We start from the raw sequence: 14,474 nt of genomic DNA on the forward strand, positions 1-14,474 counted from the left end.
CATTTAAGTTACTTCCAGGTCTTTCATTGGCTTGATAGCTCCTTTCTTATAACTGAATAATATTCCATTCTATTAATGTACTGTTAAAAAAATCCCACTGACTTTTTCATTGTGGAAATATAATAAGCAAATGTTCATTCAAAAGTTTCAAAGGATAAGAAAGATTTTTGGAGTCACTAAAAATACTTGATATGTATTTCAAGGTTCCCTGGAAACAAATTGGACATTCTGATTATTTAACATGATGTAACCCAGAGGTAATAATGTATGTAAGATGATCTTGAGAGACCCTTCCCAACCATGGTAACATAATTCTCTGTGGTAGACACCACTTGCCTTTATTCTAAGTGTCCAAGAGATATCCATGCCTTTCTTTGTGTTGTGTTTCAAGGAAGTCTGGTGCAAAGACTGATACATGCAATGATGCTTTGAGCTTTCAACTCTTTTGCCATTCTGACTCAACTACCTTTTGCCAACGGATTGAGAATAAAATTATAATGTATCTTGCACTGCCTTAAGAACATATGAGTAAAAATCTTAAGATGAGGTAAAAGTGTGTTACAGATAATGTCTTCAGTCACTGGGATATTTTTGACTGACACGGCTGTCCTCGCTAGATTCCTAATGGATTTCCACAATAAGAGGCTGATTTTATAAACATTAGCAACATTTGCACTGTCACAGAGAGAAGGTTGTGACTTTTAATAGAGTCAGCCAGTATTTATTAAAGGCCTACTATTCTCACAGTGCTGTGTCCTTTATTTTAACCTTAGGGATTCCGAGTCCCTTAAGTTTAATTGGTCATTGTGTCCCGAGAGGCAATAAGTGAACTCTATTCCCCATTGCACTGGTGGCATAATACTGACACATAGGTAGTTCACAAATTCTAAAACTAGGGTGAAGATTAGAATTATAAAACATGAACTATGAAAAATAGGTTTGGAATGTATTAATTTGAAGAGCGCAAGGCTAAATAAACATACAGCTGCAAATTTCTTTATTTTTCATTTTTAAATTTTATAGCTGTATTGAGATATAATTTATTTACAATACAGTTCAACCATTTAAAGTGTACAAGTCAATGATTTTTGGTATATTTCATTACTAATTTATAACATTGTAGTAATATATAACATAAAATTTGCCATTTTAACTATTTTTAAGTGTACAATTTAATGGTATTAATTATATTCATACTATTATGTAAATCTTGCCACTAATTTCTAAACTTTTTCATCATCCCAAACAGAAACGCTGTAACCCTTAGTGATAACTCTCCATTCCCCTCCTCTATACCCTAGTAATCTTCAACCTACCTTATATCTCCATGAATTTGCGTGTTCCAGATATTTCATGTTATTGGAAACATACAATTTTTACCCTTTTAGTTCTGGCTTATTCATTTAGCATAAGATGTACATATTGCTCTATAGCCTGCTTTTTCATTTAGCAGCATATTGTGAGAATGTTCATGGTTAGGCAGGGACTAGGCAGCGCAGTTGGGCAGAATTTTGTAAATCATGCTTAGGAGTTTGGATTTTGTTTTGTAGGATTTAATGTAAATTGGTCTCAGGGTCAAATAGGGAGTGCTTTGATGGCGTATATAGGAAAATGGTATTTCTATTGTTGATTGATTTTTTTTTGTGATGAATATGCTTGGACTAAATCTCCCAGAGATCTGTGGTTAAAATATTATTTACATCATATGATGTCATTTAACATAAATTAACACACTGAAGTTTAAGGTTAGCATTAATTCACTGGAGCAGAACAAGTTGAAATAATATGAGATTGCAACTGGAATAGTTTTTGAAAATAAGAAGATTTATGCAATTTATAGCTTAATAAGTGCTCGCCAAAGATTTTCAGTGAAATAAAGAAAATTATAATTAAATTAAATATCTAGTATCAACCTGGATATAGTCTCAAAAAAAAAAAACACACTATTTTTTGTTTGTTTGTTTTGTTTTGTTTTGTTTTGAGACAGGATGTCACTCCCATGGCCCAGGCCGGAGTGCAGTGGTGTGATCACAGGTCACTGCAGACTCGACTTCCTGGGCTGAGGTGATCCTCCCGCCTCAGCTGCCTGAGTAGCTGGGACCACAGTTGCACGCCACCACACCCAGCTAATTTTCATATCTTTTGTAGAGATGAGATTTTACCACATTGCCCAGGCTGGTCTCCAACTCTTGGGTTCAGGCCATCCACCTGCCTTGGCCTCTCAAAGTGCTGGGATTACAGGTGTGAGCCATGGTACCTGGCCACATGCTCGTATTTTAATGTATTTGTTTTCCCTTAGTTTTCTTTTGTGTATTTTTTTTTTTTTTTTGAGGCAGAGTCTTGCTCTTGTCCCACAGGCTGGGGTGTAATGGTGCAATCTCGGCTCACTGCAACCTCCGCCTCCCAGGTTCAAGCGATTCTCCTGCCTCAGCTTCCTGAGTAGCTGGTATTATAGGCACCTGCCACCATGCCTGGCTAATTTTGTATTTTTAGCAGAGACGGGGTTTCTCCATCTTGCTCAGTCTGGTCTTGAACTCCTGACCTCAGGTGATCTGCCCGCCTTGGCCTCCCAAAGTGCTGGGATTACAGGCGTGAGCCACCACACCTGGCCGTATCATGTATTTTTACAAATTGTAAACTGACATATGTAAAACATAATCATTTTCTAATTTATAAAATTTTCTTGATATGCAGTTTTTGAAGCTATATAACATTCTTTTTAAATCAATAATTCATATATACATTATATATACACATATATGTACTTTCCCAATCTTCTACAACTAAATATCTATATTTTCTGAATTTGTCACCTTATATTACAGATCATTCAGAATAAAGTGATTTTCATATGTGATCTTCTTTAGACTGTTTATCAGAAATGAAGTCAGTGAATTAAAAGTGTTAGTATAGGCTGGGTGTAGTGGCTCACGCTGTAATCCTAGCACTTTGGGAGGCTGAAGTGGGAGGATTGCATTAATTCAGGAGTTTGAGACCAGCCTGGGTGACATGGTGAGACCCTGTCTCTACTAAAGATGCAAAAAAAATTAGCCAGACATGGTGGTGCATGCCTATAGTGTCAGCTACTCTGAAGACTGAGGTGGGAGGATTGCTTGAGCCTGGGAGGTGGAGGTCACAGGGAGCCAAGATTGTGCCAGTGCACTTCAGCCTGGGCAACAAAGCAAGACCCTGTCTCAAGAAAAAAATTTTTAAGAGGCATTGGTATATAACAAATACATATTTTGAATTGCTTTTAAAAGGTATAGAATTGTTTGTACTTGAATTAGAAAAGCAATTTTGTACAACTTATAAAAGCATAAATCTCACAAACATCACTGAAGAACTATATATATGTGTGTGTGTATGTATGTGTGTGTATGTGTGTATACATGTGTATATATATATATATATGTGCCTCCTCTTTTGATTTTCCTTATATCTTTTCATTTTTAATATTGAATCCTAAATTATCCTCAGGGTTGTAAAGTTGCTTTTATTTTCCCTATTCCCCTTAAAATCCTAAAGTATGCAGTAGTGGTACTTCCTGTCATATCTTCATTTGCATTACCAGTCAGACCCCTGAAATAAATCAGACAGATATTGGGATGACAATAGCAAATTATCACAAATTGAAACAAGTAGTAGCCCCAGCTGAATCTGTTGGAAGAGATATGTTATCCTTGATAGAGTATATTAGCGTGTTACTGAGTACATAGTATGCATTCATTGATCTGGTAAATGTTTTTCTTTTTCATCCTTATTAGGAAACATGATCAGGGAGTTTGCACTCACTTGGAGCTGACAATACTATACCATGTCTCAGGGCTATGCTAGGTTTTTCATCTTCCATCATAAAATACTGAAGAGAACTGGACTAGCTGTACATTCTGTAGGCCGTCACACTGGTCAACCATATCTAAGACATCATGCTAATCAGACAATATGAACAAGAAGTAGTTAATACATTGAAGGCCTTGATAAGACACATGTGATCCAGAGAGTGAGTGTTGTACTCCATAAAGATTCAGGGACCTGAAGCATAAAAATATTGTGTTTATTGATCTGGGGCATTATGAGACATTCTCTCTAAAGTAAAGGATACATTTTTTACATTATGCATTTCCTATCATAAAAAAGAAGCAAAGTGCCTGGCAGACCTCACAGTACTTTGTAGTAAGCATATTTGACACTATAGAGTACTGTTCATCTACTAGTACTAATTCATCTACTAGTTCCTATATTTGAATGGCCTTCAGGGTAAGAATGGGCTCTAGAGCAAGTCTAAATTTCACCATAAATGAGGTGAAATTTATGGCAAGTTTATGGGAAGATCGTAACAAAATTCTTAGGGTTTTGATAAAACTCTACTATCTACAGCACAGGGTTGTATGCATTTTGAGAATAAAGCCCTGGTTTACCGAATTCTGGGTACAGAAATAACATCTGACCATGGAACATCAAATAACCATGCAGGCAAAACTACCCATATGAGCTGGGGACTGTCTGAACCATCAAGTCATTAGGTCGAGTGGATACAGAGCAATCACTGTAACATGGCATTAGTACATCCAGGACTGACCACCAGCATGACTAGAGGGCAGAGGAAAATAGTATGAGCAAGCAGCCCAGGCCTTCATGCTATGCACCACTTTGGCATCAATATCTCTCCTTCAGATCACACTTATACCTGCATGAGAGAACATTTCCAACTGTCTAATGGAGGAGAAAAATGTCAAGCTTGGTTCATTAATGGGTCAGCTCGGTATGTGAATCCAAGTCAAAGAGGATGAAGAATTACAGCCTCGCTTATGGTGATCTTGAAAAATAGTAGTGAGGAAAACGCCTCCCAATGGACAGAGTTTCAGATGGTACCCAGTCATTCACTTTGTGTGGAAAGAGAAGTAGTTTGAAGTTAGAATATGTATAACTCATAGGTAATGATAAATGACTTAGGATGCTTTTCAGGTGGCTGGAAAGAAAAAGATAGACTTGGAAAAAAGAAGTCTGGAACAGAGGCACATGCATAAACATGTAAGAGTGAAGGTATGAAGTGTTACATTATTTGTATTACATGCTAAAAACCACAAGATGGAATCCACCATAGAAAATGAATTAAGCAACTAGGTAGAAAATGTGACTTGGCGAGCTGTTACTGTCAAGAGCTTCTGTCATTTGCCCTCATTCTCCTACCTGCAATGCTGGTGCAATGAGCTTATGAATGAAGTCGCCATGATAGTAGGGATAGAAGCAATGCATGGGTTTACCAGCATGCATTATAGCCACTGTCAAACATCCAGTCTTCCATCAACAAGTGTCCCATGCAATGATCGGATAAAATAGTTTCCCGTCAAAAGGTCAACCAGTTAGTTAATGTCAAGTTGATGACACTAGACTTTTTCTACGTTGAATGTAGCGATGTTTTTTTGGTAGGAATAGATACACATACTCCAGGCATGGGTTTTCATTCCTGAACATAAGTCCTCAGCCAGCAGGACTGTCTAAAGGCTTATAGGATGTTTGATGCAGCAGCAGGAGATCCCACATACCACTGTGTCAGAAAAAAGGGCTGACTTAATGGCAAAGAAAGTGTAGGAGTGGGCTCATGACCATGGAATCCATTGGCCACATCACATATTGCACTATCATAAATGATCTATTAGAGTCATGGAGGGATCTGTTGAAGCTGCACCTGAAATACCAGCTCAGATGCAATGTCATCCTTCAAGACCCAGTACTTTAAATCAATTATCTTTCTATGGTGCTGTGTTCTCACGAGGAAAAATGCATGGTTTAGAAACCAAAAGGTGAAAGCAGGTGCAGCCCTTCTTAGAATCCCTACCAGTAACTCATTTGAGAAATTTGTGTTTTTTGTCTCCACAATTATAATCTCTGTGAGTTTAGAGGTTCTGACTCTCTAAAGGGAAATGTTCCCACTAGGGGTACAAAAGGTACACTAGGAAGTGTATATTTTGTTTAATTATGATGGTAAATGACCAAGGGCAATGAGAGTAACTGAAAAAAGCCATTGTGATCAGGAGCTCAGACACCTCTGGATCATGACACCAGGTAAACCACTGAGAGAAGGAAAGGTGCCAGATAAGGGTGAGAACAACATAGAATGAATAGTAAGAAGGAGATGGTGACTATAATTTGTAAGACTTAAGACCAGCCGCAGTGGTGGTCCTCTTCTAAGTTTCCTCTAGATACGGAGGACCACTATAGCCCTGTAAGAGCTTTTCCCAGATCTTTTTAAAAATTAATTAATTAATTAATACTTTAAGTACTAAGGTACATGTGCACAACATGCAGGTTTGTTACATATGTATACATGTGCCATGTTGGTGTGCTGCACCCATTAACTCATCATTCACATTAGGTATGTCTCCTAATGTTATCCCTCCCCCTCCTCCTACCCCACACCAGATCTTATACAAAGGAGTAGTTCTGAGAAATTAAAGGAATAGACAGTGTTGGAAGTTACAATGCACTATTCAGATACCACTTTCAGAATGAAGGCATTATTACTTCAGCTGCTAGATGTGCTACAGGTAGATAGGGCTCAGCTGAGGTCCTTCTTTCTGGGTTGCCTCAGCTAAACAGAGTTGCTTCATCTGAATGTATGGCCCTTTTCCATGTAATCTGCCTTCGATCCTGATCAACAAGGAGATTTAAGGCTTGCCTTTGGCCTCAGCTCAGAACATCAATGAATTGTCATCTCATATTGAGAACTTCCTACAGGGTTCAGTGAAACTTTGGTAGTTTGCATTACAAACTTCCAAAGTAGGTAGTTTGCATTACAGACTTCCAAAGTAGGTAGTTTGCATTACTTCCTTTCCTCAATCATGTTTCCCACCCTTTCTTTTGAAAGATGTTGATCCAAAAAACGTTCCCTAATAAACCTTCTGAATGCTAATCTCCATCCCTGAGTCTGCTTCCTGGGAAACTCCATTATATATATATATATATATTTATATTTCAGGATCAGTGGTTCAAATGGTTACACATCTAGAATCATACTTCTATCAATATAAAATATATTCCTAGTTTGAGGGAATTTTAAGCAGGATCAAATATTGGTAAATCAGGCATGGTAGTCTAAGCAGAGCACTGTAGACAAGCAAGACAAATACATATCTATAAAAAGTATAATACTTTAAGGAGAAATGGCTTTATGCTGCAGGGTCAAAGGGTTAGATGTAATCAGCTTGTCCAGATATTGACTGGTTTCCTCAGTGGCTCCTATGGTAGCAAGAGCTCAGCATTGAACTCTGCTTTTCTAGGCATGAGAATGGTTATGGATTCAGCAGTGTCAGTCTCACTGGCCTTGGTACAAGACAGTCCATGCTGCTGGGCCTATGCTTAGCCTTCATCTTTCCACCACAGCAACGCCATTAAGGTCCATTGAATAAAATATGAATTGGTTGAAAAACTGGGTGGCATCCACTTGTTTAGGAAGTGCCACTTCTCTGGCAAACACTCTCTGGTAGTCATTACCATGCATCAAAAAAGTCCACATGCTTCATTCCCGCTCCCACAGAACCATTCACATGTATCTTCACCAAACCTTTTTGTCTCTGATATTGTGAGCTTGGTCAAGGCCTCTAATCAACAAGTCAAGCCCTATACCTCCGCCCAGAAGCCCATGTATATCCATATCTCAGGTCATTCCTCTTTCTATTCAAAGTAGACAATCAAGTGTGCTGTGTAGAATTATGCCCACTAAAAGAATTTCCCTTCACCACTGCCCTTTAGAGTGACTCCCAAGCTGGACTCTAATGAAGCATCCATTTGCTTATGGCTTACAACAACCTACAGCACTTGTGGTCCTATAGACCATTTGTGAGAGTTCTGAGGTTTTTATTTTTCCCTAGCACTTGGTCAATTGAAAAACCTCATGAGGCCATAGGTGTGAATTGAGAGAGTAGCACTGACGCAGCAGCCATAGGTGATAGGTGACTGGATCACTAGTTTATGTCATTGAATTATGTCTTCTGGACATGCTTTTGCCTGATCCCAAATGTTTAGTTTCCAATTACATGATTGATTTTTGCTGCATTAATCTGACCAGATGAGTTGGTGGATCTGAAAATATCAAACTCATTTTGTATAATCACTTGATGTCTCCACTATGTCAGAATTGCACCGCACTGAAAAAACTGGATGACATGCTGCTTTTTCAGTGCAAGTAATTTTCTCTTGCACAAGACATTCCTCCAGTCCAGAACTCAAGTGTCTGCACTGTGGTTCTTATTTTGTCTTGTCAGAGACAGCATGTGAAGTCTTTACCTTACGAATACCTCTAGCACCACTAGATACACACTTTGTTGTGTGGGCCTCTTTTGCTCTGGGCCTATGTGTTCAATGGACTTTCACCTGCCATAGTACCTCTGATTTTTGGAGATGGGAGCTGTCACCTTTTACTCTTCATCCTTTACATTTCAAAGGTCGAACTAATTTATGCATTTTTTCTAGGAGTATTGCTTCTGATCTTGGCTTATGAAGAGTAATTGTATGGGTTTTCCCTTGGTTCTTATTCTATCAGAACTTCAGTGAGTTTTTTGCTCCAGTTTTTAAGTATAACTATTTGCATGATACATCCAGGGACTAGGGAAACCACCGTAGGGTAGGTCTACAGACCCACTGAACTAACTATTCATTGAACTTAGGCCAGGACATTATTTGTCTCTTCTCCTAAGTCCCTACCCTAACTAGAGGTCATGATGGCATGTGCCCCAACATTTGTGTCAACTAGGACCCTATATTCAACAGTCCCAAAGTTTTTAGTCTCAATATTTATCTTTCTTCTTGTGCAATTACTCTGTAAATGGTCACAGATCACTTTGAAGAAATATTAGGTACAGTATTTATTGTATTTATTTGCAGTGGCATTCCAAAGTTAAGGTACTTGCCCTTCTCTTTAATTGAGAGTCTCTAGGTATGAGACCTGGCTTTGATAAAAAAACTGAGTGAGAGATCATTATTTTTTCATTGTAGCTTCCATTTCACCAACTTTCACTTTTTTTTTTTTTTTTCCAGGGACACAACTCAAGCAACTTTCTAGCTGTCTGTATATCTATCTAGCCTCCAGTTGTTGATTCAAGCCAGTTCATTATGTCTAGATAGCTTCTGGAAGTCGAAAGCTGCCATCTGGACTCTGTTTATATGAAATTGTATCATTCATATTGAAAGTAGGGAACTCAGCTCCATGAAAGCATCTTCTATTGTCAGCCATGGTCTACAGAGGGCATTAAGCCCCTGAAAGATACTTTGCCTCTCTAACTAGTGTATTTTCTATTCTTTTTATAAAGGGAATGTCCTCTGGGATATCACATGAAGTGTAGTTAGGTGATAGGTCCTCTGCTTGTACCTAATAAATGCACTCTAGAGTTACTAACTCTGATCCTTCTGACACCTCAATAGCCTGTTAAGGAAATTACAACCACTCTATTTTGGTTACTGTGGATATCATTGTGTTAAAGTTTCAGTAAGACATTGCTGCAGTATACTATAACTGGATCCAGCATTTCTTTCCAGGAGTTTAATTTCTAAGTCATCGGAGAAAGTTGCCATGACTATAAACTTTCCCAAATCTGGGTTTACATTCTATTTCCCCTCTAAGAGGGATTACTGATAATGCATGTTATTCCAGTCAATGAAATTTTAGAATAAGCTATTTTTTTTTTCTTGTAGGAGTTGTTGGATGAAGGCAGTGAAAGATATTGAGATGGATTATCATCTTAAAAGAAACATGCTATGCATGGTTTCCAGGAAAGCAGGAGCTTCTTTCCTCTAGCAAGGGGAAGACTGCTTCTGCCACTTTGCCAGGTTCAGAGAAATCTGAAAGTTTCTGTTTTTGGGGTACAACGTACAGATATCAAGGTCTCAGTGTCTGACTCCTTCCCTACCAGGGCCCTGGTTTTAGCATAAAAAGTCTACTGAGCCTGTGCATTTTGTCTCCTTTGTGACTCTATGACCCTTACAATTATGTCCTGGGCCTGATTTTCAATAGCCTTCTCTAAGGCTGTAGGAAATGGGAATCTCTTTAAATACTGTCATGAAAGTTTTCTTTTCATAGCATTTATTAAGTTAGTGATCCTCAAACTATAGTTTGTGAACCTGTATCATCATTAACATCACTTGGGACCTTGTTAGAAATTAAAATTCTTGGACCTTGCCCCAGACCTACAGAATCAGAAACTCTGAGCGTGGGGCCCAGAAATCTATGTTCAACAAGCAGTTGTGCACCAATGCCCTAGGTTGATAGTTGGCTTACTTGACTATGCTGTTCTTTTTCTTCAAGACTTCCAAAACAATCAACGAAAGCCAGTCAACTTGACAATTATCTAATTACTTTTACCTCCAAAACTTTCAGAGGCTAGAAGACCATATAAGCCAATGCTCCTCCTTCTACCTGTACCTCATCCCAAGCCACAATAGGTAAGATTATGAGTAATGGTGATATTGAAGCATGCCAAGAGTTGCTAGCATTCCATTTACCCCCAACAATGGACGACCTGTTGCAATCTGACTGATGAGTAATTCATTTCCTGAATATTCTTCTAAAACTCTCATTTCTCGGTCCATTTCAGAACCAACTCTCTTAATTTAGATCCCCCCTGAAAGCAGAACTTAAGATAAGGAATTAAGTACCAGTAAGTGATTTTGGAGGTGATTACAAGAAGACCGAGTGAGGGAACAGGAAGAGTTAAACATTTAAGAAAGAAAGGTAATTTAGGGATGCATTAGCCAGGTTGTTTGTAATGGGAGTCCAGTTCTCTAAAGACCTTCTGAAAAGCACACAGTATGTTTTTGCCTGAAGGAAGAGCTGCTGGACCATTTATTCCTAGTTAAAATTCTTCATTGTTGGAGGAATTCCCCTAGGGTCATTAAGCATTTTGTACTTCTGGGCAGCACTTGTATATAAGCCAAATGGGCTCCCATAGTGTCAGACAAGCCTTGGGGCCCAGGGAAGCCGTATGGAGCATACTTGAGGTAGGTCACTGTCAGTATGTGTGAGACGAATCTGAGTTCACACGCAACTGTCCCTTGCAGCTCTGCTGAAATTAGAGCTGGGCTGAGGAGGTGTGATACAGTGGTACTAGAGGCACCTACTTTAGAAGATGAGATAGAAATGCTGTATTTTACATTTATAACCATAGGAATGGAGGTGTGCTGGCTTTTACCATGAACTCCCCCAGATAGTGTTCTGCAAAGCAGAGGAGGCCAACTAAAATAAAATCACAGGAAAAATTATATTTGCGGGAAGAAGATAATCTCAAGAGAAGCAGAGATTAAGAGTATTCTTGAATTTTGCATAGTAAAAACCATCTAGTCTAAGACTCTCTCCCCTAACCAAGGACTTTTTACAAATAGTTGATCCAGGAAAAAAAAATGCATCTCCTTCAATGATTAGTAATTTAAAAGGAACTGGAAGAGATGAGACATACAGATGGATACATATATAAAACTAGCTAGGTAGAGACCTGTAGGTGATAATATACAAGAAAGAAAATGGGGAAAGGAAAAGCAATCGGAATAGACAAAAAACGAAATCAGTAGTTAGTGGTTATGAAGTGGATGAAAATCGAAGGATGGGATAAGAGGCAGGTTGATTCTGGACATGGAAAAATCTATAAGACAGATTCTTTAAAACATCAAACTACTCTTCTACTCTAATATAATATCAAACTCAAATTCACAACTAAAGTGGTAACATTTCATCATTAATTTGAAAAATTCTAAAGAAAATAAAGGAACAATAACACACAAAACACAGACAAAAAGGAGAATGTATAGATGTTCTAGAATGCACAGCATAGTAAAGACAAATGTGAGTAAAATTATGGTGAAATTTAAGCCATGAGGGTCAGTGCATCTTAATGCCCTGTGACATTTTACTTGTGGGTTTACCTGTAGATTAAAACCCTTTAAGCATGAGAACTACTGATTGAGAGAACTTCAAATGAATTTACTTCTAGTGTATTGATAAAGTTAAATGTGACATATGATAGGTGGGTAAGAATATGGTTGGAAGATAGGAGACAACAGGGCTAGGAAATTCAGAAAATAGCCTCCAGCAAACTTCGTAAAAACAAAAGCATATATTGATGTAAAAATTTTACATATGTAATTGCATAATATACCATCATGTTGCTCAAACTACATTAAAGTGTGATTAAGAATTCACCACAATGTATGATGATATAATAGTAAATATCAGACTATGTTCTAATTTTCCTTAGAATTATGGCTTGAGTGGTCTATTTGACACAGTTATTATTGTTAAGTATTTTAAATATTTTCATCTAATTTCAAGCTTTTGGTTTTCTTTAATATACTTTATCATTCTTCATCAAAGAAGATTATGTAGAAATATAATGTTTCTTTTTTCTAAGTATTATTTTTACTCATGCTCTCTGCAAAACTTTGGTAATAAATTTTGGTTTCTGAAACCACCTATTGAACAGTGTCATCATCATGATAATTATTGCTAACTTACATTGAACAGTTACTTTGTGTGAAGAACACTTTTTAGTATTTTCCCCGTTTTCACATTTAATTTCTCCAACAAGCATATGTAGGTTTTTAATTTCACCTGTTTTCCAAATAGAAAATCTAAGGAAAGAACTAAGGTAAGAAGAAAAATGTTAACCACTTTTCCTAATATCACACAGCATAAAGGTGACTGAGGGAGAATTCAAGCTCATCAATAAGAGACAGAGTGAAAAGGAGGAATGGAGAAGAGGAGAATGAGAGAGAAAAAAGAGAAGATAAAGGGAGAATATCCAGGGAGAGAAAAGGGGAAGGAAAGAGAGGAAAGATGGGAGACAAACAGTGAAATAAATCAAGATACAAGGTCACAGAGAACTAAGAGAACAAAAGAAATAGAGAGTTATAAAGCTAATATGCAGTGAATAGAACTATGTAATAAATGTGGTAAATGTATACTCTTTGACAGCACAGATGGAACACATCTAATATTTAGCAAAGTGATTTTTTACTAGCTGGTGCTTACATATATTTTATATAATATTTATAATGAACAATTTTAATCAGAGACAAACTATGAGGAAGATGTAAAAGAGGAAGAGAGAGAGTGAATGATGAATATCAAAGATGAAAGCATTTTACTAAATCTTGTATTTTTTCCCAAAATACAGCTGGTGAAAATCTTATCCTTGAGTAGAGAGGAATCAAACAAGTCATATACCACCCTTCTTCCTGTCTGTACTGGAACCATCACAGGCTTTTGAGCAACTACTTTTGAAACATTCCTCAGAGAGGTATTTGCCCCAGTAGCTATGATTATAATTTGCAATGACAGCCACAGTGATTTCATCCTTCTGGGCTTCTCTAACAAGCCACATTTGGAGAAGATACTTTTTTGGGTCATTTTTATTTTTTATTTTTTGACTGTTGCAGGAAATATGGTCATAGTTCTTGTGTCCTTGAAGGATCCAAAACTCCACATCCCTATGTATTTCTTTCTTTCCAACCTTTCCTTGGTAGACCTATGTTTCACCAGCAGCTGTGTTCCACAGATGTTGATTAACTTCTGGGGCCCAGAAAAGACCATCAGCTACATTGGCTGTGCCATTCAACTCTATGTTTTTTTGTGGCTTGGGGCCACGGAATGTGTCCTTCTTGTTGTCATGTCTGTGGATCGTTATGTGGCAGTGTGTCATCCACTGCAATATACCATGATCATGCACCCAAAACTTTGTCTGCAGCTGGCTATCCTGGCATGGGGGACTGGCTTGGCCCAGTCTCTGATCCAGTCCCCTGCCACCCTCCAGTTACCCTTCTGCTCCCATCGGATGGTGGATGATGTCGTTTGTGAAGTCCCAGCTCTGATTCAGCTCTCCAGTACTGATACTACCTACAATGAAATTCAGATGTCTACAGCCAGTGTTATCCTCCTGGTGGTGCCCTTGATCATTATCCTTTCCTCTTACAGTGCTATTGCTAAGGCTGTGCTGAGGATTAAGTCAACTGTGGGACAGAAGAAAGCATTTGGCACCTGCACCTCTCACCTTCTTGTGGTTTCTCTCTTTTATGGCACTGTCACAGGTGTCTACCTTCAACCAAAAAATCACTATGCTCATGAATGGGGTAAATTTCTCACTCTTTTCTACACTGTGGTAACCCCAACTCTTAATCCCCTCATCTATACTCTAAGGAACAAGGAGGTAAAGGGAGCACTAATAAGATTAGGGAGGAGGATCTGGGATTCCCAGAATAACTAATGAGGTTAACATATGTTTACCTGTTGCTTAACCTGAGAATACAGAACAACCCCATTACAAAAAGCTGGAGATACACTTCCCAAGCCAAAAGTAGGAGAGAAAAATCTGCATTCTGTTCAGGTTGAGATTTCAGTTCCCTTTATCAATCATTCAGTGGGCCTTAAATTCTTCATATTGTGGATTTAGACACAGTATGGTATACAAATTAATATACTTAATAGCTATTGT

General features: G+C 38.0%; 1 protein-coding gene across 1 annotated transcript; it reads left to right on the plus strand.

Moving 5' to 3' along the window:
* Window positions 1-13,301: 13,301 nt before the first annotated feature.
* On the plus strand, window positions 13,302-14,246 carry LOC117088510 (olfactory receptor 2H2-like). The gene has a single exon (XM_033219807.1). The coding sequence runs from the start codon at window positions 13,302-13,304 to the stop codon at window positions 14,244-14,246; it is 945 nt and encodes a 314-aa protein (XP_033075698.1).
* Window positions 14,247-14,474: the final 228 nt, after the last annotated feature.

The sequence above is a fragment of the Trachypithecus francoisi genome, unplaced genomic scaffold, assembly GCF_009764315.1.
Source record: "Trachypithecus francoisi isolate TF-2019V2 unplaced genomic scaffold, Tfra_2.0 Lachesis_group10, whole genome shotgun sequence".
Classification (NCBI taxonomy): domain Eukaryota; kingdom Metazoa; phylum Chordata; class Mammalia; order Primates; family Cercopithecidae; genus Trachypithecus; species Trachypithecus francoisi.

Excerpts from the sequence above, each read along its gene's own strand:
- LOC117088510 (XM_033219807.1), top strand. The coding sequence starts at position 13,302 with ATGATTATAATTTGCAATGACAGCCACAGTGATTTCATCCTTCTGGGC.